We start from the raw sequence: 26,932 nt of genomic DNA, 5'->3' as shown, positions 1-26,932 counted from the left end.
GAATTTTTAATTTGTTTATTGAATTTTAGAATGTTCATTTAGTTTATCACAGCACAAACTTTTGTATGACAATTCAGCTCACACAACTTTTCGCCACTTTCCGGACACTGCGTTGCTTCCTTCCTTCCACTTTTTTAGATTATTAGTTATTAGTTATTCTACTTGCTTTTGTTTAGGCTTAATAATTAAGGTACGCTGTATTCCATTCGGAACTGTTTTTATCGTTGAGTCCATTTAGAATTTTCTTCTCAAGCAAAGAGCCTAGAAAAGCACAAAAAAAAAAAATTTAGATATATACATATACTATATTAGGATTGTTATATAATATTTAATGTTTATTAAGATTTTTTATATGTAACATCAACATTTGAAGAAGACTATGTTCGTGCAAAATCGAACCGATGTAAACATCTCACACTTTTTGAGATATAGAGGGTTATGAAGTAAAGTGCTATCCATTTCGAGGTTGGAATCTTCCAAGAGCACATAGAGCGAAGCGAAGATATCGACGTAAAATGCGCCAAGTCGTTCCATGCGTCAGTCCGAGTTACTGCGAACGGCGCCGAATCGACTCTCCACGGCCTTCGTATACATTCTCAGCTACAGTTGCTATATTTTCTTCACTGCTTACTGGACGTGGTCTATTCGATCGAATATTATTCAATAATGAATGCTGGGTCTCAAAATGGATAATGGTGTTGCCAGTAGTACGTTTAGTAGGCCGATTTTGTTGGCCATAAGACCACGTGAATTTTCGCAATCTTATTGAACGATTTGTAAACGTTCTTCAGGCATAAGTTCTTCCACGATAAAAAACCAAACAATACTGACAAAAATTACGTGACAGCTCGACACGACCAACCAATTGTGGTTTGATCAGCAACTTAGGGGATTTAAAAAAGTGTCTGATTTTTAACACACCTAGCCACTATCCTACTTCGTACTAAATAGGCAATTGAGAAGTAAAATCCTCTCTCGACGAACTAAGACCAAACTCTATAAGTCACTCATTATTCCCGTCCTGCTATATGGTGCATAGGACGACGACAACATCAGATGAATCGACGTTACGAGTTTCCGAGAGAAAGTTACTGCTAAAGATTTAAGGTCCTTTACGCGTTAACCACGGCATTCGATGGAACGAAGAGCTTCGCTTGGAATTTCGAATTGACGCCACGTTGTGAAAAGAAGAAGCGACTGGGGCGTTGTTGTTAACTCGGCTATAATCGCGTAAGCGGTGTCTACGCAAGTAATTAAGAAAAAGAACACTCCCCAAAAACTCTTTTGTAGCTTGTTGCTAGTGCGACAACATCTGAGGTGTTTCTGTAAGAATCTTTGCTTCAAACCACCTTGAAAGAGCTTAAGGGAATTGTTCTTCAACAGCCACTGGCCAAATTTTCTGCCTTTTCATTTCCATCTAATTTTATATGACAGGGTATCCGAAAGATCTTCACCTAGTTTCCTAAGTCTTAATAAGTCTAATGGATGCCTTCTTACAAAATCTAACGCAGAGTGTCTTCGTGTTAGCGCTGCGGATAGCCTTTATTTCCTTTATTCTTCTTTGGAAAACTGTCAGCAAAATCTCATACAGAAAAAAGTTGAAGCGGTACAACAAGGAGTTCTCTGCTTAACAGAAGCGCTGAAAACAACACTATTAGCTGCGCAAGACAAGTTATTCAACCTTCCACCAATCAGTGGAAAGCTTAGCAGCAAAATCATCTTCAAGAAAATCAATGTATACGGTAATAACCAAATGGCAATTAAGGAGATAGTCTCATATCATATTTCGTCAGAATATCTCCTTAGAATCAGGGAAGTGGCTGACGGAAAGCAACTTCTGCTGAAATTGCCAAGGGGGTTCTGATGGGATTTCCAACGGCTGTTGGTCTAAAACTCAGGCATCGCGTGTGAATTGAATGGTCATTAGTAATGACAATACATAAAGAAAGTGCAGGGAAGTTTGCAGGAGATTGACGCTGAAACACTTCCTTCACTTCTATACAATTTTATTCAGAAATCCTCTTCGACAACTATTCAAAGTAGTAGATTGCCTGTCAAAATTATATCTCATACTTACTTCAGCTGAAATATAGCTGAATCTCCACGGACATTACTAATAACCACTAGGGCTATGTATGACGCGACAGCCGGCCCTATAACCCAATCTAAACTGTCAATGTAGATATATTATTATGCGTAAATTAAAAAAAAGATGAAAGTGAGTAAATATGCTCAAAACAGCCACCATCCTTACTATCTCGAATCTTCAATACTACAGTTACATACCGATGAAACCTTTTGAATGGTCATCAATAATGTGTCAGTCTAGGAGGTATAATAAATATAAGTCCGTTTTGAAGTACATGTAATATCTACGAGGTGTGTTCAAAAAGTATCGCGAATTTTGAATTCTCGCGGATGTTGACTGTGGCATACGGAGAAGCTACCTTGGACCGAAGCAACGTTTATCGGTGGTACAAAATGTTCTCAGAARGSCRAGARGATGTGACAAAAATTGGCTTTTGCACCACGATAACGCCCCTGCTCACACATCGCTGCTTAAGCGCGACTTTTTGGCCAAAAACAACACACTAATGATGCCGCAGCCACCGTATTCCCCAGATCTGGTCCCCTATGACTTTTTCTTGGCCCATGAAAGCACGACGTTACGCTTCTCTTGACGAGATAAATACAGCATCGAAGGAGGAGCTGAAGAAGATAAGAAAAAATTGGTTTTTTGAAGTGCTTCTAAGATTGGAAAAACCGTTGGCACAAGTGTATAATATCTCATGGGGACTACTTTGAAGGGGACAAAATAGATATTCATGAATAAATAAATAATTTTTGAAAAAACACAAAATTCGCGAAACTTTTTGAACACACCTCGTATGTATGTATATATATTAGGCCTCACGCTATACATATGATCTTGAGAGGGCCATCCTTGCTTGTTTGCTCCTTAATCTTTACAAATTGAACTTATACAAAGACGTGGATGTTACTTATATCTTAGTGAAAAAATTCGGTGAGCATCTCACTTGCTTGCTCCGATATCTATGGTCGTATATTGTAAACAACTATAGCTTTCATTGAATTTTTCGGAATATAATTTGCTTAACCCTCTAATTATACTTGTCTCTTTTCATCTCGTTATTTGTATATAGTATGTCTGCTGTTCAATTATACAATTATCGATATAGTGATACATTACATATCTTATCTTATAACCAATCGATATATAAATAACCATAAATAGAGAATAGAGAAAACTCATATCTCTATATCATAGTAGGTCTATATGGACTATTCGCCCTCATATTCATTTGCGATGGGTTTACAAAAATATCTTGAAGAATAGGCATCATCTTTCAAAAACTATTATTTTGACAATATTACTGTATTTCACAACATAACCTCTAATTTACTAAATTTCAATAGCTGCCTTAGCAAACGGTTATTTGCTATAAATACTGAATAGTTCTTGTCTAATTACATTAATTTCGATTCAGGATGGACCTACCATTTTCCGCAACCATCCAWGCCGTCAATTTTTCATCTTCGGTCTTATTCGTACCGTCCCATGGTTGCATTTTTGCTTTTGTCTGCTCAACGGACTGTGGATCAACTCTGAAAAAATAATTTCAGTAAATCTGCTCATTTTTGTATGTTGAGATTCAATATGTTTGAAGAAAATATTTATTTATTATTTAAACTGAAGATATGCTTTGTGCGAAATGGGGGAAAGATGCACAAGATACTGAAACAAACTACATAAAGCAAATGAGTTCATAGCAACATACAAACAAATACAATGAGTAACTACTGTTATGTGACACGAGATTACGTCTATGGAACACAGAAATGTAACTATTTAATATAAAAGACATCTTACTAAGGTGTAGCAAACAATACAAATTCGGGGGGTACACACAAATTCTACAACAGCCAATTGCAACTAGAAGGCATTACAAAAACTCAACATTTTACCACTTTAGTTCAAATTAAGTACAAAATTCGAATGCGATGAGTTGGAGGTGGATAGTGTAGGCTAATCGTGGAATCCGCAACCAGTGTGACGTCTGAAATACAACCCATTTCGATATACCCGAATGAATGCGAATATTTGTCCAATTTTTAGTTTATAATTTTTTTTTATATTAACTAATTACTGTCCACTACCTAATAAACAAATAAATGACGTTAACTACAGATTACTCTACATTACATTGTTTTAAATTGACATTTTATATAAGCAAGGTCTAGTTTTTTACCTAATGGGCCAAAATTGGCACTCATCATCTGTGGGCGGGTCAAGTGAATCCTTAGATATACTAGAACTGTTGTATAAAATACACATGTTTATATTTCAATATTATGATTTTAAGAAACTTTTTTAAACGCTCTAAGCATTGCATAATACATAAGGAAATAATTAGAAATACACATAAGAGACAAAATGTTACGTACGAATTCGGACAAAACAAACAAGAAAACAAGGATAAAACAATGTTGAATAACAAGCGCTTATGAGTATAACTTAATGGACTAGTAGCACACGCATGGAGCACACTCTAATGATGACAATGTGATGATTAAGGGTTTCTTAGGTTTTTACCCTAAACATAAAGACCCGTGAAAAGAGAATCAACACCTCCCCTTCGTCGATTTCAAAGCTGCTTTTGAACGTACGAAAAGGAGCTGTAAATTTTCGGCTATGTCTGAATTTGGTATTCCTGCAAAACTAATACGGCTGCTTAAATTGACGTTGAGCAACACCAAAAGCTCCGTCAGGATCTGGAAGGACCTTTCCGAGCCGTTCGATAGCCAACGAGGTTTCAGAGAAGGCGACTCACTATCTCGTGACATCTTCAATCTGTTGCTGCAGAACTAAATAGAGATTTTACAATATTCTATAAGAGTGTACAGCTGCTGGCGTATGCCGATGGTATTGATCTCATTGACCTCAATAAGCTCGTAGTTAGTTCTACTTTCTAAAGACTGGATAAGGAAACGAAGCAATTAAAAATCAGATCGCTCAGATCCCTCCATCAAAAAAAAATACTATGCATTATACTATAAATGTTTCATAATTCACGTCCCATTACAAGGCGCAGAGACAGGAACATTGACGAACCGATACGAGAACTTAAAGCATTCGAAATAACTCTTGTCCACAAGGTCTTTGGAGCCGTCCGCGTGAGCGATGAATAAGATGCAACGACGAACTATATGAGCTCTACGAACATATGGAGCACATGGACATACATACAGTAGTTAAACGGATAAAAGTCGAACGAATGCTTTGGTTAGGCCATGCCATTCGCAGGAAAGATGGTGCTCCAGTGAAAAGCCCCTTCGATACGAGGCCCATTGGTAGACACGGTAGGTCCAATGGAAGGACCAAGTGCATAGTGATATGTCTACACTTAGAATGTACAACTAGTGAAATTTCGCAAATAATAGAGGTAACTGGTAGGATTGTAAATTATTAATAGAGTAGAGCACAGGTATGAAATGCAGTCAAAATACCACGTTGGACATATTGTGAATACTCCCTGAACGATGATTGCTCACTTTAGACAGCAAGTGCAACGGTGAGATCACTTCAAAGTAGTGTGTGTTGCTATTTAAGCACAATTTCAATGAGTCTTTGCATGGATGTTGGACACTCTAGTTATCACCAGCAATCAAGTGGCAGTCTACAGCCTGATAGCGAACGATTACAAGACCGAATTATTTGGCCGATACGACACCAAAAAGTGGTGTGCCATTATGACAATGGACGGTTCAACAATGTGACTATCGGTCTGGCCTTTTGTCATTGGAATTGTGTTACAATCTACTTTCTCATCCATCACTGCAATTTATTTTCCAGAATTTCGGAAAACGTAATATGGAGAAATGTCAAAAAATTTGAGCTGAGTTCTTATCAAATTGACCTTGTATGTAACACAAATAATACTTATACTTTTTAGAATATTAATTAACAGTTATTTTAAGTAATATAATTTATTGGGATCTATACCGCCCAATGCAAACTTCAAAAGTCTCTCAAATCAGTTTATATTTTCCGATTTCCGCACATCTCCGAAAAGTAGATGGTATTTTAGATGGCTTACTTACGCATTTGTCGACAGCGAGTCAGCATAACTACCGTTATTTACTTCAATGCTACTGGGTATGTACACCTTACTCTTCTCCGTCAATGAAGTCTCATTGGAATAACCATTTGGCAAATTGGAGTTACGTTCCGCTAATGTTTGTTGTTGTTGCATCGTTAATGGAACTGTATTTGGATACTTTGTTGTTTCGCTATCCGAATCGAGCGATAGATGCCCGAAGAGATCTTCAAGCAAAATATTTGCTTTTCCATTGCGTTGACGTTGACGTTTGGCTGATGTTTTGATTTTCGAACTGTTAATAATATAAATTTAACATCAAATTATTTGTTAGTCTAATAAGTTAATAATTGCTAGCATATAAATAGAGATAAATATGATTTATTAGTACTTAATTTGTTACCAATATTGACCGGTTAATCAGAAATCGTGAAAAACGTTCGTGTCTTTTAAATAAGCTCAATACGCCAAGCTCAGTTTCTATTTAATTCAAGACAAATTTATCAATTTATAACCGAATTTTTGATATTTTTTATAATTGAAAAAAAAAAAATCGAGTATCAAAAATAGAAATTATAACAGAAATTCTTTGAAAATATAGTTTCAGTTTAGCTAATTTTACACACTACTTTCAATATTTCTAAACATTTGTATTTTATTTAATTATTTTTTTAATTTTTCTTTCATACTTCCAGATATACTATCTGTTTGTACATCTTAATCGTCATCTATGTACATAGAGACCGGTGAACAAAAGACTTAAGCAACAAACTTTTCTCCATCTAAATTCATTTCTTGAAAAGATAATTTGAATTAATAATAATAGTAAGTGCGCATGATACAAGAAAAAAGTACTAATAATGATTACAACAACAATATAATGTACTCTGAAGCTTTCTTGTAAGAGGAAACAATTATGCTTTGCTGCGGAAAGACTCCTACCGTATAGTATGCGTATATATGATATACTAATTGAATATGGATGTAAAACTCCGACATCGTTCTACAAGAGTTAATTGTGTCAGTCAATATAAATCAATTGTGTCAGACAATATAAATCAGCCTTACTTGCTCGAGTGAGCTAATTTTTAAAGTGAGCCTTATGGCTTTGTTTTCAAATAAGTATTCAAAACACGGATTGATATTTAAATCTCAATAACTAAACACTATGGGTATAGTTCCTACATATACAGACAGAGAGACATGGCTAAATCGACTCAGCTCTTTAGGCTAATCATTTAGTATGTATATATTTTATATTTTTTCCCTCTGAACCTTCGTGCAACCTTAATATAGTCTGTTCAGAGTATGAAAAAACTAAAAGCAGGAAGATCGAGATAAGCACTAATTGCTAGTTATTTAGTAACAGCCTTAATTGGCCACAGAAAAAAAGCTCTTTTCCTTCCGTTTTCCATAACTTTTTCAAACAACTTGAAAAATAAATATGAATTCTGGTTAGCTAGTCAAAGCCGCTTCTCTTTGATGTCAAATGAGCTTTCTTGGCGTGAACTGCATAGTTTGTACCGTAGTTTGACATAGACTATGCGATGTTGAAATTTGTAAATGCCAAAACTTCCAACATCGACATTAATTTCCATCGACTGTTTTGTATGGATTGTATGTTCTTAAAACCTAGTATTTGAAGCTACATGCTGCAAACGAAACCATCACAAAATGCAAAAGAACAGCTGGTACGTCACAGTGGAGAGAAATAGACAATACAATCGACGCATGTGCGGACTGGGATAGTTACCTACAGCTGATGAGGGAAGCGGGACGCATTTGCAGGCAAAACAAGAAAAATCGTTAACTTCGGCTGCACCGAAGCTAATATACCCTTCACAGGTGTATTTCTTTTAGTAACTATGTGTTCAGTTTATATGGGAGCTATATGCTATAGTAATCCGATCTGAACAACTTTTTCGGAGTAATCCATGTCAAATTTCGTGAAGATACCACGTCAAATGCGAAAGTTTTCCATACAAGCCCTTGATTACGATTGTTAGGCTTATATGGCAGCAATATTCTATAGTTAGCAAAATCTGAACAATTTCTTCTGACATTACATTATTTCTATGAACAATAACTCATACCAAATTTCGTGAATATATCTTGTCAAATACAGAAGTTTTCCATACAACAACTTGATCCCGATCGTTCAGTTTATATGGCAGCTATCTGTTATAGTGGTCCGATATCGGCAATTCCGACAAATGAGAAGCTTCTTGAAGAGAAAATGATATTTGCAAAATTTCAAAGCGATATCTTAAAAAAGAAGGACTAGTTCGTATATATACAGACAGACGTTCATGGCTAAATCGACTCAGTTCAATATGCTGATCATTTATATATATACTTTTTAGGGTCTCCGACCCTTCCTTCTGGGTGTTACAAACTTCGTGACAAACTTAATACACGCTGTTCAGGGTATAAAAAGAGAGAGGCCGAAGAGTATAAAGAGCTTGACAAGCTAGCCGATAGCGGTAATGCTCGAAAATTCTTCGTAAAGATGCGGCAAATAACATAAGGTTTCAAGACCGGAAAAAAGGGGATCTAGTGACTAATTCCCAGAGCAACTTAAATTATGAAAGGAATATTTCTCTAGCCTGCTGAATGGCAGTGAAGGCATAACGACCATGAAGAATTTCGAATACCAATTATCTGTCTGAAGAACAGCAAAGCGGGGGGTACTATTCAATATAGCTATTCAAATACGGTGGCGAATAACTGATAAGGAGCATGCATCAACTTCTTTGTCGAATATGGTCGGATGAAAGCATGGCAGCCGATTGGAATTTAACTGCTCTCTGCCCAATCCACAAAATCTCCGCCAACTACCGTGGGATAACTCTCCTCAACGTCACATATAAGATTTTATCGCTTATTGTGTAAAAGATTAAATCCCACCGTCAACAAACAAATTGAACCCCATCAACAACTGACCTGGTTTTCATCATGACCGAAATCTTGAAAAAGAACCTTGAAAAAAGTATCGACATACATCACCTCTTCGTCTATTTCAAAGCTGTGTTTGACGGTGAGCAGGTCAAGAAGCCTTTACTTCTAGGCAAAAGTGAACTTAGTCACATTGGAGAAGTCATCACTGGAGGGTCACTGCACTTAAGATACCACCTTCAGAAAATTACAGTACAAATTAGAATTGGAATGTAGAGCATTCGCGGAAGGTGAAGAGATGCGGAAACATTACCTTTGGCAATGAATAGTTTCTAGCCGGTTATCTTCCAGAACTGCCAACGCAAAAACTTCAGAGATATTGGGTAGATGGGTTGAAAGAAATCAGGTTTTAGACCAAATTCACTGAGTTGATGAATAAGGTTTAATTAATTACCGTTAATTAATTACCGCTCGGGAGCTTATTGGGCCTAAAGATGTCCCAAATATGGCCCACAGTGATCTGGTGCTTATGCGTCTCGTTACATCTACGTTAAAATGTAGTTTGTAGTATGATATGAGTTGGATCTACAAATCTATAGAGCTCTTTCTTTACAACTTATTGGTATCAAATTGCAATATTTCCATTAAGAGTTGCCTTTACATAAGATAAAACTATAAACTTACCCTAATATAAGATCGAGTTCATCGTCCTTACTAAGCGCCGTATTTCGATCGTTCGACAAGGTCGACTTTTTGTCGCCACCAAGACGCTCGAAAAGTGGTTTCTCCACGGTTTGCTCATTATTTGTTTTGTAATCATTGCTATCCCCATTCGGTTCGAATGCATTACGCATAATTAGATTGCTTGGTGGCGCTTGTTTGGGCACCACCTTGGAGAACATATTATAGACCTTCGCATCCTTACCAACTGCATCGAGGTTCAATAAGCTTGGACGTGTCTGCAGGTAATAGTTATTAATTTTCGCCGAATTTTTAGCATTCTTTGTGGCGGTCTCAAAGAGTGCATAATTTCGATGGCCATTCGCCAAATAGATGACACCGGCTTTAATATTTCCTACAGGATTAACGCTGTTATTGAAAGAAACATTTGGCGGTTGTGGCGGATGCAGCTGACCGGTGTTGCGATTCAAGTAGATATCGTTTATGGACTCGGTAAATGCGAGGTTCTCCTGTGAACGCTTGTGGAGCGCAGCATCACCGCCACCGTTCAGATATATGTGACTGGCGGGCGCTAGTATTGTATTGTAGCGTATGGAACCGCTTTTTATAGAGAGACTATCTTCAAGTTGTTCACGGAATTGCCGATTGGCGGCGTTGTTGACGGCATTTGATGGCATGCCGTTGTTGGTATGCAAGTTCTGTTGCGTACTAACTGCTGCCATTTGTACAGGCATTGTGGTGCGCGTCGCATCACCACCATTTATTGATAGGAAACTGATTTTGGGCGCTTGCATTTGGTTGGGGTTTTGTGCCAATGGAATTATCGTACGTCTAGCATATATGTTGTTGTACCCGCGATTGTTGTTGTTGTTCAACGATGCATTTACCGCATTATTGGCATTTATGGTATTGCTATTATTATGCTGCCGATTACCTTGCTGCAACAGCTCGGTAACCGCTTGTAGTTTCTCCTGAACCGGAAGCACATTATTCGATAAATTCGGCAATTGCCCCGCATTTCTGCCATTGATATTCGCATTGGTTGTTGCATTTGTATTGGCAGCAGGAGCCGCTGCCGCATATTTGGCCGTAAGTTTGACGTTAGCTTTCGCCGCCGCCGTGGGTGAGATACGCTTTAGCGCATGAAAGTAGGCATATTTAAGGCTCTGCTGCGCCGTGGGTCGCTTATCAGGATCATAGTGCAGCATGTCCTCCAACAAATCCAAGCCCGCCTGACTGCAGCGTGTCACAATCGTATTAAGCGGCACTTTGATGCATTCCGGATAACGAAAGTGTATCGTAGCAGCGAGTCTATAACCTTCAGGCCATTCTCCCTGGTCATGTAAGATAGATTTGACTCCACTGTGGTTAAAATACTACATATAATGCATACCTTCTCTGGCGTTCCTAAAACAGAACAAATCTTAAACAGCTGATCCACTTCACTGCTGCCCGGAAAGAGTGGCCGAAATGTGTAGAGCTCCGCCATGATGCAACCCATTGCCCATAAATCTATGGAACTGCCATAGTTTGTAGAATGCAGCAGCACCTCTGGCGCTCGATACCTTTAAAGGATTCGTTGGATGAATGTTATTGCAAATACGAATCTGATCAAATTTGAATAGGACTACTTTATCACGAACGTAAGTATTTAAGTGGCACAAAGCATTCATTGGAGGTCGTGAAGTCAATGAAAGCTTGACTCATGCAAAATTGTTACGAAATTGTTAATAACAATTACATCGAAAAAGTTAAGGAAACAGTGCTTGAATATCGTCATGTTGACATGAGATGGATTATAGGGGTCCCCAACGCCTCTTATAAAATGAATCATTACATTTCGTTCGTTTCGCTTTGGGTGAAGCGTACCATTGTCAGGCTCATACCAAAAGATTTGAATCTTTTGGAAAAAGAATGTCAAGTAGAGCTCCCAAAAGAGATGCTTTGTAATGTAACAGAGGACTCTATAGTCATCAAATCATCATTTCTGGTCACGAGACGTGGGTTTACATATGAATATCTAGCGATTGGCGGTTCAAAATTGAGCCGAAACCTAAAAATCCACGTCAAAGTCAGTCAAAAATCAAGGTGATGCATGGGGCAACTGGTCAATCAGAGAATACTACTTGACCGTTTCGAAGCATTTACGTGAAGTGATTCACGTTAATCGACCAAAATTGTAGGCAGAAAAAATGTATGTGTGTGGGACGGCATTTCGACACAGTACACGCCGGGGGAAGAGAAAGACTTCTACTCCGTTGGAAGGACCTGGCTACACTTGGCATCTCCAATGGGAGCTGAACAGCATAAAGAAAGAACGACTGACGTTCTCTCGTAAACTCGTAAACTCGAATACTTGTTTTACTGCCTAAGCGGTGTCTACGCCAATGAAGAATAAGAAGTACAAAGATTTGTGTAAAAATATATGATAATATTGTTTCTTTTGTCTGTCCTGGTCAAATTTTACCAGATAGTATTGTTGTTGGCAAATAAAAATGCACTCACCATCTTGTCGACACATAGTCCGTGAATGGCGGTCGCGAACGTACCTCGCGTGCTAAGCCGAAATCTGCAATTTTAATAAGCTCCGGTCCTGAGCAAAGTAAATTCTCCGGCTTCAAGTCACGATGAAAAAATCCATGGCGGTGCATAAACGCTAAGCCGGTGAGTACCTGTTTGTTAAAACGACATAAAATATATATATTAAAGGATTTGGTTACAAACTCTGAACTTAACATTAGTTGACTTAAGCTCTATCAACGCATATGTAAATTAACTTACCTGAAACAGTATACTTTTGAGCGTCGGTTCTGGCAAATGTGTGTCACGATCCTTAATCATTTGATATAAATTCTCTTTCATATATTCAAAAACAAAATATAACGTGTCATTCTCGCGTATGACTTCCTTCAGTTTTACAATATTGGGATGAGAGAGTTTCTTGAGTGACTGCAAAATTAATTTCGTATAAGTAATTATATACGAGTATATATGTACCTAATATACATAGAAGTATTTAACAAAAGTCTTACCTTGACTTCTCGCAAATTCATCGCCTCCTCCCAGGAGTAATATTTTCGTTTCATACGTTTGATAGCCACCTTTTCGCCAGTGTCCTTGCGTTGAGCTAACACCACTGTGCCGTATGTGCCATCACCCAATTGTGAGAGTGTAATATAACGATTCATTATACTTGAAGCGGGAAGCACCCGTAGCCGTATGAATAAATTGTCGCAATTATTTTCAGTCAGTCGTTATAATAAAAGGCATTATGCTGGAATTGTAACAGGAAACTGTAAGGTTTTGGAATGGTACATAATAAAAGTAGTAATAATAAAAATGTATGCGAACAAATTCAACCTGGTGCGGTTGTAAGTTGTATGAGAAGCTTTACTTCGTAGCATTCCACAAGTTATTGCGTTCAAGCTACGTAATTGCCTACAGCCCGAGAGAGGCTGTATAAGAGGGATTCTTATACAAAAGCAGATGAAAGCGGACTCGGTATTTATTCCAAGAGTCAATATGACATCGTATGTTTTAGCCCAGGATTTTAGACCCATCAGTCTTCTCTACTCCTCCTTCATATTGAAAATGACCGATTGATCGGCTCTTAAGGGATAGCACCTGTATTCCAAGATGTAGACTCTCAACTACACAGCAGGTATATTGGTCAATGGACACAGCCATGCCTAGTATTGTCTTATTGCTTAAGGAACAAGAAGATTGCAGTGGGGATCTTCCTCGATATCGGAAAAGCATTCAACAACGTTTTGTCGGAAGCAGCACTTAGAGCTTTTTATTGGTTTGTTGTTGAGTCGAACGATCGTGGAGGAATGGAGCCTCACCTTCAGGAAAGAGCGGTCGCCCTGCACTGATGTAGAGAAGCTATTGGAGTTTATTACCAAAAAGTGGTTCTTTCGCTCTTTGAATCCATAGTTAAACCTATAACGTGCTGCGAAATTTTTGTATTGCAGACAGCGCTGGAAAACGCTTCTGGTGGTCAAGCGGCTTCAGTTCATGCAATTCACAAGGCTTGAGAACGACGTGCAAGAGACTGATGTAGGTCTTCTTCAATTGATGCGCTAACGGCAAAAATATTCTGGACCTACGGGAACAATTTTTCCACTTGGCGCTCAATTTTTGATCTGACAGCACGATTATGACGACCATAAATTGGACGAGCGCTTTTAAAGTTGAGGCCACTGACTCCGAATAAATGTCAAAAGAGAGAGAAAAAATATTCTATCGGTCTACTTTTGTAGCTCCCTAAAGAAAAAATATACTCCAGTCTTAATATCTGCGAAATAGGAACGGTTGGAGATCCATTCTCTTCTTGTCTTTTGTTGTGCAGTGGTAAGTTCCTTCTGCCCAAGGTAAATCATAAGAGGTTTTTCAGCAATGCCCATCTTTTAATTGATGTAGCTGTTCTAACTGGAAACTGCCTGATCGAGATTCATGAAGTAAGTTTGAAAATTTTACAGGCTGCCAGCTGCATCAGCTGTTTCTAATCCTTCTAATCGAAAGTCCTGCCTTTGCCATATTAGGGCAAAAGATCCTCGATTCCCATACTTTTAGACATCCAAGTTAAATTTCGGGAATAGGAAAGCAATATTTAGGTAGATTTATGATAGGTTCAGTGCTTTCTGCCAATAACTCATATCAACTATGCTAGTTATATTCGGTTTTTATGTGGTGAGTGATCTAACCTAACCTAACCTAGCTGCAGCTAAGAGCTAGAATAACATAAAGTGATGATCTCGAATCCGAAAAAAGTTAGAATTCCCTTTCAACTACCCAACACCATTAAAAAAGTGGAAATATATTAATGCTTTCTGCTCTTTAAAAACCATAAAATTTTTGGAACTCATGGTCTATCAAAAGCGTTATTCAAATATGGCAACTAGAAGTTTTTAAAATGAATGCAGCAACACTTAAAGAGAATTGAATCGAAATTGTGAAATACGAGCTGACATGATCTTAATATTTAGGATTAGGCCTTGGAATCTACATTTTACCTATCCCATCCATACCCAGCGACTCTTGGAAAATACTCCAGCATAATAAATGGACACTACAATCGGTATCTGTCGGATCATTTGACTGTTTGAGATCTTGATGTCAAATTTTAGTATGTGATTTTTAAGTATCGTATATGAAGAATTCTCAATTTCGATGTTTAAAATAATTCACACACCTGTGCCCCTTTAGTCAAAAAGTACACATGCGCCAAGAGTGAGATTACCCTTCAGCGGTAAAAGCCTTCAATTCGCTACTAAATATTGGTAGCAAGGCAGTAAGAGTACCACCTGTCATTTCGTAAGCTGAAGTAGAGAGGGAAGTGTCCTTACTAAGTAATTCGCATTGCCGCAAAAATATTCCATATTGAAGAAGTTTAGTTAGTTCCAGGTCGAAATAAAATATGTTATGTAATAAAATTACGGTGGCAGTTATTGAAGTGAACTGCCCAAATTCGCGTGACTACGGTTGAAACAGCTTGTCTTATAAGTGAACTAAATGAAATCAAAGTAAGTCGCCTTTATGGATTCACTTTCACGAATTTTGGGCATTTCATTTATTGTCATTGTCTCAGCATGATGTCCCCATTCTAAAAACATTCCCACTACTTGCCTTTAGCAAAATAATTATTTAAATAGATATTGCATTTCCTACATGTCGGCCTATCTTGAAACCTATTATTCTCCAACTTATGTTGTTGAAACTTTTTCGTCAACTCGTCAAGAATTCTACATAGACTTACTCTTAAAGACGAACGTCATAAAGTCCTAGTTACCGCAGATTTGTATAAATTTTCATACAACTGTTTCCACGAAAAGTATCGTCTATACCACAACTACATTCAGTTATTACCCGTTATCTGCTGAGTCCCAAACGCTACTAAAATCCATTTCTATGCTCAGAGTCAATCGCATTGTAGAAGTCACGCATATATTGAATACATTGCTTTCATACAAATGTATATACATATTTAATAACTATAAAAATGTATTTACTAAATCTGCTGCTAAGCGTGTCGATTTAATAGTTACAATACTAAATTATTCCTTTATTGTCGCCGCTTTGTCATTCTATCGTCGCTATAAATAATTTCCACTTATCAATATTTTTTTCACGCCGCTTTATGCAATTATATACACATTTATATTTCGATATCGAAGGTAGATAGCCATTTATAGATCTTATAATTACTAACAGTAGCTTGAATATTTATTTTTGTACTATTCCCGTATTAAATTGACACGTGCTTGTAAAAGAACAAAACAAAAAATATTCATTACAAAAATATAAACAAGACAAAAAACTAAATAAACAAAAACTTTTCAAGAAGCTGCTATTTGTCGTAACCACCAATATCGGACCACTATAGCAATACTTTAATTAATTTCGAGACCGCGCTGACGATGAACCACGTACGGGACGACCATCCACATTAACTTATGATCAACACGTCAATTATGCGCAGACAACTCGTGGTTAATGCACCGTCGCATACTGCATTGATATTTTGTGAGTTTTTTGCAAAATTTTCATTCAATATAGTGCTGCAACCACTGATTTGGCTCTGTGTGACTATTCAGTAAACTCAAATGACCGCTTCGGGAAAACCGTTTTGAGTCCATTGAAGCCGTTAAAAGTGAATCGCTACGTGCATTGCAGGCTATTACGGAAATCGATGATTGGAAAAAACGTTGGCATGTGTGTACTAGAGTCAAAGGGAATTGCTTAGAGGGGGACGACGATTTTGAAAAATTGTCTTACTATTTTTGCTCTTATCTTTTCACGGCTTTTCATAAGACTTTGTAGGCATGATCTTATGTTAAATTGAGAAGACGGTATCGTAAACGGTTAAGTGGTCCGTTGCCATGCCCACACTAGACCCCCGTATCAATCAAAGTGCAATTTCTACACTTCTGCTAACCACAAACGGCAGATTGATTGTCCTAATAGAAACACGCAGCATCTATTAGACGATCCAAAGCGGATGGGCCACCTATTAAATGGTCGCTGGTCGCCAGAGGTCGTTAAAATTGCGAAAAACGATATGCGCGCTTTCAAAATCGATCATGATGAACTCCGAAAAATTATCGCATTTCTGGTGCTGCTGGGAGGGCGCCTGATTCTAATGGAAGCATATGTATAGCAACTTGCAGGAACTCTGGTTTAAGGTTGTTATAGGTTACCGCTAAAACGCTAATGAATATATCGGCCACTAGATGTGCTAAGGCTTGTCGTCTTATGACAAAAAATTGCCAAAATTAGATAATAACAGTTTAAGTCCCCGGTTACCGAATATGTGGACCACACTGCGTATGAATAAAATTTGACCGAAAATATCGGTCAATTTATGAAAATATTATTGAAACTCGGTTAGAATTTTTTTCTGGCAATAGTATGCCTGTCTATACAAATTGGGTTTATTAGGGTTAATATTTCACTAAGCCAATATATACCAAATATTAAAGATTTTAGTACTTCCGATTGACTTTATACCGCTTATTTTGGTGATGAATGAAACCCAGAGGATGTTTTTATGTTTATAATACTAAGTACTCAGTACACCATATTTATTATTCTAACAAACCCTATGCTGGATATGTCAAACAAGTTCTCGATTATACTTGACTAATTTCAAATGATTATACAAGGTGCGTTGCAAAGTTAAGAGGACTAAAAAAAAACAGAACAAATGATTTTTCGGTAAAATTAATTAATTTTATTCAAAATAGTATCCTTCTACTTCAATACACCTTATTGCACGGTCCAAAAGCATGTCGAACGAGTGTTTTAGCTCATTGGCCGGTATGGCCACCAGTATGCCGATGCAAACCTTTGAATGGTCTCTACGTCTACACAACGCTTTCCTTTCATGGTTAAAATGTGATTTTTGGTCAAATAACCGGTCACAAGCGTCGATCGAATGTTGAATTCTGAGCAATTTTTGATCGTCAGTCTATTTGTGCGGAACAAACAGCGCACACACATTTCGTAAGCCCGAATGTTCGACCAAAATGCGATAAATCGATGTTTTGGAGATGTTCAATTCCATTTCCATGAATTTCAAAGATGATTTCGACGAATACTTGATGAATTCACGCACAGTTTCGATGGAGTTTCCGGTGATCACGGATTTTCATTGGCCCTCATGTTGATCGTCATTTATGTCCTCACGACCACTATGAAAACATTGAAACCACTCGTGCATTCTGCTACGTTGTTTCATCAATTGAAACGTTTCGGTAAAAGTTTTACCAACTTTAAAACAAAATTTAATGTTGGCTCTTTGTCCGAAGCTCATTTTCGCACCGATAACACAAACATACTGACACTTAAACGCAATAACTTCACTTCCAATAGATGAAATGCCATGAAATTCTCACTGGACAATCGACAAAAATAGCAGATTCTTACGCACCGGTCGACATATAGATGCCACCAAGGGGCGCTAGATTTAAAAATTCATGTTTACTTTGGAAGGCACCTTGTATTATTACTGGCGTGTGTAATATGTAATCTTACACTTTGGATAATTTTAAATTGTTATACCATGAACAAAATATAATAAATTTCACACGATGGTAATAACACTGTGGAACATTTTTGGGATTATTGTCTGGGGGATGAGAAATTCACAGGTCAGGGTGATGGTACTAGGGCAGTATAGTAAAATCCTCAAAGGGTTTGGCGTTCGTATATGACAGTTTTTTTTATGACCTTTTCAATTTTTTCCTTAAACAAAAAAAAAAAAAACCAATTKCCGAGAATTCTCTTAACATCCTTGCGACAGAAACATCGTAGTTATTAGAACGATGCTTTCCCAACAAGCCTTCTATTACTTCTTTGATTGCCTGCCATGCATTCAATATATATCAATCAAAATATTGTTGAATGCGTCACTTTTAATCAGCTTTCGTATATCTGGACCATTTAGTACGCCTAATGGGAAAAAATTTATTTGTTAAGATGGAAAACCATGGGAAATAAGGAAAAAATTTAAAAGGTCATAAAAAAAACTGACACATACGAACGCCAAACCCTTTGAGGGTTTTACTGTACTGACCTAGTACCATCACCCTGACTTAGAATTTCTCACCCCCCAGATTAGCTGTTGTACTGTGTAACACTCTGAGGGTCTCCAAACCCTATAAAATGTATATATAAATGATTATAATGACAAACTGAGTCGAATTAGCCATATCCGTCTGCCTTTATATACGCTAAATACGTTCAGTTTTCGAGATATCGATCTGCAATTTAGATCGAACCGCTATAGCATATGCCATACAAATCGAGCGATCAAAATTCAGTCCTTGTATGGAAAACTTCTTTATTTCAAGATATATCTTGACGAAATTCGACATGAATTATTGTCCGAAGCAGCGGTACAATCTCCGAAAAAAAATCTCAGATCGAACCACTATAGCATTTAGCCGTCATACAAACTGAACAATTAAACCGACGTCCTTGAAAAGTTTTTATTTATAAGAGGTACTCTAGCTCACGTGGAACCGAATTGTTTTTCATTGCTTTCAGCGCCTACAATAATAACGTCAACTATTTATGCACATATGTATGTATGTGTTTTTAGTACGTAATAATTCTATGTGTCACTTAACAATTGGGTAACAAATCAATATATTGAAATTAATGTGTGCACATGCATACATATATAGATCCTCATTCTGCTCCTCAACGATGTCAGCGCTCGCAAGCAAACGTTAAGACACATTTTCCACAATCAGCCAAGGTCAAAGGCGTCATTTTTCTATGAAAATACCAATATTATTAAAGTGTCTTGGCTGCACTAATATTGACTGCATGTTTGATGTTGGCGTGTAAGCACTGGAAAGCACGCAAGGAAGAGTCGGGTCCCAGTAGGAGTTGACCCAGAAATTTATTACTTGGCTTTCCTAATAATTATCGCCAATGTTTGTAAGTTTTATTTTGTATATATCTATTTAGAAGTGTCTACGAGTCAATTAAAGCAAATGTCATTACGGTTGTCACAAAGTTGACCCAATTGAAATCAAGCGTATAACAAGCTTAGATAATTGTGTCATAATGTCAGGATAATACTGTGAAAATTGTCAACTATTTCCCATATGCATTAATAAATAATGTACATACATAACTGCTGCTTTTTCCATACATATTAAAATAAAAATTAGAAAAAAGCTTAAATTAATATTCAAATAGACAACCTGATTATTTTACCGATATTTTGTGAAAATTTTATTGCAAGAGTATATACATAAGTATATAGTTAATAAATAGAATAGAAATAACAAAAATATTTTAGGACTTTGTAAGCAACGTAGAATGTGTTTCTGTTAGACATGTGGTTTTCAAGAAGAAATAAAAAGTAGATAAATTAATACTGCGGCCAAGATTTAGCTTTTGTTTTATGAATGGCATCCTTTATATTTTAAAATGACTTCCGGTGGGGAATATATCTTCCAAGATGTCAATCGTCTCTAGCTTATCTAGGTACATAAGCGACACAAAAATTTGTCCAGCAATGCACGTTCTTTTAGGCCACGCCACTGGCCCACAACTTGTGATAACGCACTTACTAAAAGTTTCCTGGCATGTAGTGCTTTTTTGCTGGGATCAAAGGTCGTTCACAACAACATCCCCCAACTCAGCTACAAAAAAAGTTATTTACCACGGCTCTATAGCATTGCAAATTGACTGTAACATTAAGGCTGGCTTCATTCGACCGTGGACCAATATTTTGTCAATAGATTTACATGCAAATTAAAGTGAGTATAAATTAAGTAACAACTCTCAATAAGACCTATTTCGAAAAAGTATGCCTCATTGAAGACCATACGTCTAAAAAAGACATCCGTTGACACATTTTATTTCGTATTCAAATACAACAAATATGTACTTGAGTTGGTTTAGGGGCTTGACAAATATTGTATTAAAATAGTGAATAGATGGGATAGGTTGGCACGCTTACTTGGATTGGTTTCGATCATTAAACTGGTGTATATCCAAAATAATAAATTTATTTAATTTTTTTTAAGGATATCCTTCATACAGACTGATATATTAGACCTATATGGTACAAAACTAATCAGAAAACCGAAATAAATGTATTAAACATATTGGAGCTGGAGTAGATAATGACCGATTTTATAAAACTATGGGTGCCAAACCACATTATTATCACGAATCTCTGAATTTCGTTCAGATATCTCAACGATTGACCGATTTCGATAAATCATTTGACCACTGGTTTGACTGGTTCATTTCAACTGGGTGTGCAAACCTCATCGCCCTACAACCTTTTTTCATGTTTGTGTGAAGTTTGATTTTCATATGTAAATTATTGTGCGTTTGGCAGCTGTTTGTTTAGGACGTTATAATTTGGTTATAAAGTGTGTCAATGCTACACTCGTACCAAGTCAACTGAATCGTTTGTAAGAACGAGGAAGTGTACGAGTATTATATATTGCTGAGAACTCTAAATTCATCAAACGCATCATTACTGCTGACAAGACGTGGGTTTATAAATATGATGTCGAAACTGCCCAACAATCTAGCGAATGGTTCACATAACTAAGCTGAAACCCAAAAAAACAAAGCTGAAGAAATAATCTTAGTGGAGTCGTGAACAAGTTTTAAATTTGATCAGATAAATTCATTATGATGATGATAGTTGATGATAAAATCAGCTGTAAATTTTGGGGTGCCAAATATGGTATCTTGGTTCCTTGAAAAGTTGTGTTCTGATTTTTAATACCCTGAAAGGGGTATATTAAGTTTGTCACGAAGTTTGTAACACCCATTAGTAAGGGTAGGAGACTTTATAAAATAGTAAACATGTCTGTCTGCTGTATATATACGAACCTCCTCAGTTTTTAAGATATCGTTTTGAAATTTTGCAGACGTCATTTTCTCTTCAGGAAGCTTCTCATTTGTCGAAACTGTCGATATCGGACCACTACAACATATAGCTGACATACAAACTGAACGATCGGGGTCAAGTTCTTGTATGGAAAACTTTCACATTTCACAATGTATTTTCACAAAAGTTGGCACAGATTATTTTCTAAAGCAACAATGTAATCTCCGAAGAAATGGTTCAGATCGGTTAACAATAGCATATAGCTGCCATACAAACTGAACACATAGTTACTAACAGAAATGCACCTGTGAAGGGTATTTATCTTCGGTGCAGCCGAAGTTAAGGTTTTTTCTTGTTATTGCTAAATCTTTATTGTTGTTTTTCGATATTGGAATATATGAAATTTAATATTTTATTATATTCGAAGTAGGCTCCGCGTCCATTCCGATCGCGCTCACTTTGAAAGTGTAACTTAAGGATGTCATGAGGTATACCAAATTTTAATTTCATTTTGTTAGGTTTAGATACGAGATTTTATCCACATTGTCAAAATCAACCGAGTATTGTCTTTACTTCTAAATTTAAAATTTAATTCGTGAACGTGGCAATAATTCTATTTTGACTAAACTATAAAAATAATAATGATATGCATATGCACCTACATATTTTGGATTTATTTTAAAATAGTTTACACACCGAAGATCTTCTAACCCTTCAACAGTTATAAATTCGACACATTGACAAATATTTTCGGTAAAAAGTCAACTATAAGCACTGGGTCCATTTATTGAGTACCTAGCCGCTTAAACAATTTGGTTTCAAACGCACACGGTGCCACGCCCATCTTCCAATTTTCTTACCTGCTCCCATGAAGCTTTCTCATACCATCTCGGTGATAAAATTTAATGTCTATGGCGTATTTAATTATTTATTTTTTAATTCATTTATCGTGCTTGTGGTATTTTCTAACAGTACCGTTATATGGGAAGTGAGCGTGGTATACCCTGTTCTACTGCGTACTTTATAATTTTTCGGTTAACAGCGATTTGTAGGCATGGCAGTGGTCTGATTATGCCCATCTACGAACTCGTACTTTTCTTGCGAAGAAATGCACATACCCAGTTTAATGAAGATATCTCAATTTTCACTCAAGTTACAGCTTGCACGAACGGTCGGACAAAGCAGTCACCCGGATTTCAACTGTTCTAGTCAGCACACTTATATTATAAACACTCAATATTTTACGAAATCATGAATGAATTACAGTCAAATTTTTTATTTTATTTAGTTATATAATATTATGAGTCATTTAGTTTAATAACTATATTTTACTTCCCGTCAACCCAAATTAGATTGCAATCGTCCTCAAATGAGATATATCTGACATTAATTTAACCGAAGGGGCTAAATTTAATCAGTATCAGTACAACCGAAGTTACACCACGCGCTGTATATGTTTCATGCAATCAGGCAACGCGTGACACTAATTACCTATTTCTACGTTACTAGTTTTTTTTTATCACTAAACAGTTATTATGACAACAATGTCATTGGTTGAGCGATCATGGATAATATTCAAGGTAACAGACTATTGACTGCAAGATGCACAGATGGGGGGCCTAATTGTACCAAAATATATGTAAGTCGAATTGATTTTAGTATTGCCCACTCTATTCTTCATATCCAGGGTCAGCTAATTTTATAAATCATAATAAGTATATAGTGCGAAGGGTAAGAGCTTTATCAATATTATAGGGTTAAAACATGCTGAAAAGGTGGGTCTTGCGGTATTTACGCTAGTTGGCGCCGCACAACGATGGTTCCAACGTTTTCGTTCTGGTGTAGAGGTGGTCGAAGATGCGCCACGCTCCGAAAGGCCTGTCGTCGAAAATTGCTATAAAATCGCTGAATTGGTCGAAAGCGACCGGCATAACAGCCGTAGCATCAGTCAAAAGCTCGGAATAAGTCATCAAAAAAAATTTTATGAACAATTGAAAATTCAAAAAAAATACCGCAAATATACCGCAAGACTTTTTTGACAAACTAATATATAATATTATGTATGCATGTCCAGATTATCCGATATTTCAGGAGATTGTTATGTCTAAATGTAAGTGAAATTTAAAGTTTATGCAAAAAATTAGTCACCGAAATTATTGTTCTAACTTCATTTCTCTCGTTGAAGTGAATAATAGCTATTAAAGAGCAAATTATTTGACCACGTTATAGTTTTTTATACGGAGTTTCCCAAAGGTCCAGGTCAATATCAATAATACTTATAACACTGACTGTGATAAAACGTGGTACTATACGATTTCGTGTCGTTGCTAGTCGCCATAAGGACCACTAGCGGCGTGTATTCTACAACTTATTCAATTTTTTCCGATTTTTTTTTACTTTTACCAGGAGAAATCAAGAGTTGTCGTACCATAATTGCAGCCTTTTTTTATGAATAGTTCCTAACATATAAGGACAGCAAATACCTCCATTAATAACATCGAAAACAAATGAAAGGCAAAGAACACATTGTCGATTTTAAAGCGATTTGAGCTGGGGTCAACACTTTAAGAAGCTTTCAACACACTCAATCCTACTTATTTAGAATAGACAATATAGACTCCAGATGAATACAGCATACTCCAAAATAGAATGAACAAAAGACTTAAACAGAAATTTTAAGGTACAGGGGTAGTAAAATTTGGAACCACTTTGCCTAACTAAACCAAGCACAGAAAACTATTTAGAAGTGATATAATGCATGCGATTATTGAAATAAAAACTATTGTTAAAGATTACCCCAATGATCTTTGATTTCGGTTACACGTTTTAGGACGTAATTTTAAATATTGTAACAACTAGAAGATAAGATGCTACCTCCCATCGCATAAGAGTTTTGAGAACATTTACCCAAAATCGGGGAAAGCTGTGATTTCAGGTTTCAATCATAATAGTTTTTATACATCCTGAAGTTTAATTACATCTTCGGAGTTTTTGATTTTTTTCTTTAAGTAATCTGCATATACCAAAAATTTAGCACAAGAGAAACAACAGGAAATAACATTGACAAGCAGCACAAAGCTAAGAGGACCCAAAACGTTTTCTTGTGGCACTCTCCATGACACAATGAAGGCGCCAGATGGCACCCTTTCTTGTACAAATATGACTTGATCCACTGCAAGAAAACTGTGTGAGAACCTATGGAGCAGGACTTTTTAATTAGAATATTGAGGGTTTCAACATGTCTCATAAAGTTATAAGTTATAACAATTCGAAAATATAGCATTGAAAATTTTCATTATATAAACTCATTTCTGTATGTAATCCAACAACAAACATTTAAACAAGTATAAAAATTTAAAATCTTTAGAGAAATATGTATATAAACAATCCACTTGAAATCCAGCAGAGAATGCTGACATGCAATAATCACTAAAAACTGCTAAATTTGACACAGTAGAGCGAATAGAGACAAACCAATGCTGATTTTTGTTAATGATTGATTTAATTGCAAAAAATAACTTAATTTTAACAGAGCACACAAAAATTTTGGAAATTAGAGAGTTTAGAGATAGGAATGTAATTGAAGATTATATCCCTTCGCCACCTTTAAGGCCTCTGTTGCCCCTAATGAATGTCAATTTCTAGTCTGAAATAAAGTTACCAGATGACAGAGACTTATTGAAGAGAAGCTTGAGTGGATAAACAAAAGCGGGAATATTTTTTATAAGTACGGGCGGTAGCCCATCAAGATCCAAATTTGAAGGAATGTTTTATGTCACAAATCGCCTTAACAATATCAACCTGCGAGAGACAAAATATGTTAAAATTTACAGTTGAAAAATTCTTGGGAGAAAAAGTGGAAGTAGTTGCAAGCTCATCACGAAAAATGCCGCAAACAAGTTGGAAATTTCACCAGAGTGCCTCCAACGTAAAGTGGAGGAATGGCCGAAGACGTCTTTCTAGATTTTACAAAGTTCCAAAAAACAAAACTTAGGGTTCAACTTAATCTTAGACTCCGTGCTGGCAATAATTTTGTGGGAAAATACATTCACACATCAACTCAACCGTAAAAAACTAAACAAAGTAATTTTGAGAACAACGCAATTAAACTTTAAATTTATTTCAGTTACACGCCATGTGATTTCCATACGGAGTTAAATACATATAGTATACCACTTGATACCTAAGAGAAATTATTTTAGGGCTTTAAGTTTCGAATTTTGAAAACATAACTACACCTTAAAATATTCCACCCATGCATATACATACATACATATGTATATTCTTTCGAATAACAAGTGTGTCTAATGTGCGGCAGTCTTTAGTTTTGCCTTGACCAAAATTTGAATTTACAACCCACAAGCAATCAACGCACGCGGCTAAAACGGACGCAGAAAACTTATTCTACTAAAGATATAACAATTGAATCAAGGAGAGAGTGAAATGTTAGAACTTTTTTCGAAGACACAAATTTTAATGAAAATTTAAGCCTTAAAAGTACTCACAAAGTTATAGAAAAATTTCGGAAGTTAGAGTTTTTTTACTTTATACAAAAAATATTGATAATATAATATATATGTATGTACATATCGTTACCTAAATTGCAAAATAACGTAATATCACTTTTCATAAGTTTACAAGTGAAGGAAAAACAATATAATAGAAACCACTCATATTGAAACAAAATTTATATTTTGGTTATAAAACGGTTATATTATATATTGAATATATTGCACAGCGGAAGCTTAAAAGTTTATGATACAGAAGTAATTTAATATTGTGAATCGTAAGCAATAAAAAACTCAATTTCAAATTTTTTGCTGATACGGTATATTTTTTATTATTAATGACGATATGTAGTTATAAAGATATTTATGTATATTAGGCCTCGTTTAAATGTTTGTATTTACCTTCATTAGCTTCTACTTGGCAATTAAGCTTTCACTATTTTCTTATTTATTTTGTATACACTAAAGTAGGGCTTTATAATTTATTATTATTTATTTATTTATTTATTTTTGTATAAATATACATTGATATATGCACACAAACATCTTATATATGGTTTGCAGCGCTGTAAGTATAAACACTTGCAATTGTCACACTTTCATTGCGATTTATGGGTGCACTGAGTTTATCGATTAATTGTAATTAACACTGATGATCATGCATTTAAAATTTATGAGAGAATATGTATTTTCCATTTATTATTCATCTTTATGTTCGATATACATATGTATACTAAATAAATTAATCACCTTTGTACATTACTTTCTTTCAATACTTCTTCTGGCTCGAAAGTGGGCAATTTTTATATAAGCTCACTAGAATCTCATATACATATATATTTTTTTATAAACTGGTA

The 26,932-nt window shown here is 36.1% G+C and overlaps 1 protein-coding gene across 3 annotated transcripts; it reads right to left on the bottom strand.

The window, feature by feature from the left end:
- On the bottom strand, nucleotides 1–26,543 carry LOC108965434 (cyclin-dependent kinase-like 5). Of its 3 annotated transcripts, XM_018927849.1 has the most exons (10): nucleotides 26,478–26,543; nucleotides 12,728–12,969; nucleotides 12,477–12,644; nucleotides 12,201–12,367; nucleotides 11,089–11,260; nucleotides 9,699–11,029; nucleotides 6,124–6,414; nucleotides 4,272–4,337; nucleotides 3,521–3,627; nucleotides 1–261 (listed from the first exon to the last, which is right to left on the bottom strand). In XM_018927849.1, exons 2-10 carry the CDS (start codon nucleotides 12,881–12,883, stop codon nucleotides 179–181), a joined length of 2,541 nt encoding a protein of 846 aa, XP_018783394.1. In that variant the 5' UTR covers nucleotides 12,884–12,969; nucleotides 26,478–26,543; the 3' UTR covers nucleotides 1–178. The 3 variants fall into 3 exon arrangements, with proteins under 3 accessions (XP_018783394.1, XP_018783396.1, XP_018783395.1); XM_018927850.1 differs by lacking the exons at nucleotides 4,272–4,337; nucleotides 26,478–26,543 and having other exon boundaries at nucleotides 179–261; nucleotides 12,728–12,883; XM_018927851.1 differs by lacking the exons at nucleotides 3,521–3,627; nucleotides 4,272–4,337; nucleotides 26,478–26,543 and having other exon boundaries at nucleotides 165–261; nucleotides 12,728–12,883.
- Between the last annotated feature and the right edge of the window lie 389 nt (nucleotides 26,544–26,932).

This window comes from Bactrocera latifrons, unplaced genomic scaffold (assembly GCF_001853355.1).
Source record: "Bactrocera latifrons isolate USDA-ARS-PBARC rearing strain unplaced genomic scaffold, ASM185335v1 scaffold_14, whole genome shotgun sequence".
Lineage (NCBI taxonomy): Eukaryota > Metazoa > Arthropoda > Insecta > Diptera > Tephritidae > Bactrocera > Bactrocera latifrons.
Note: the sequence above shows the minus strand (reverse complement) of the source record. Positions and strands in the feature narration are given on the sequence as shown.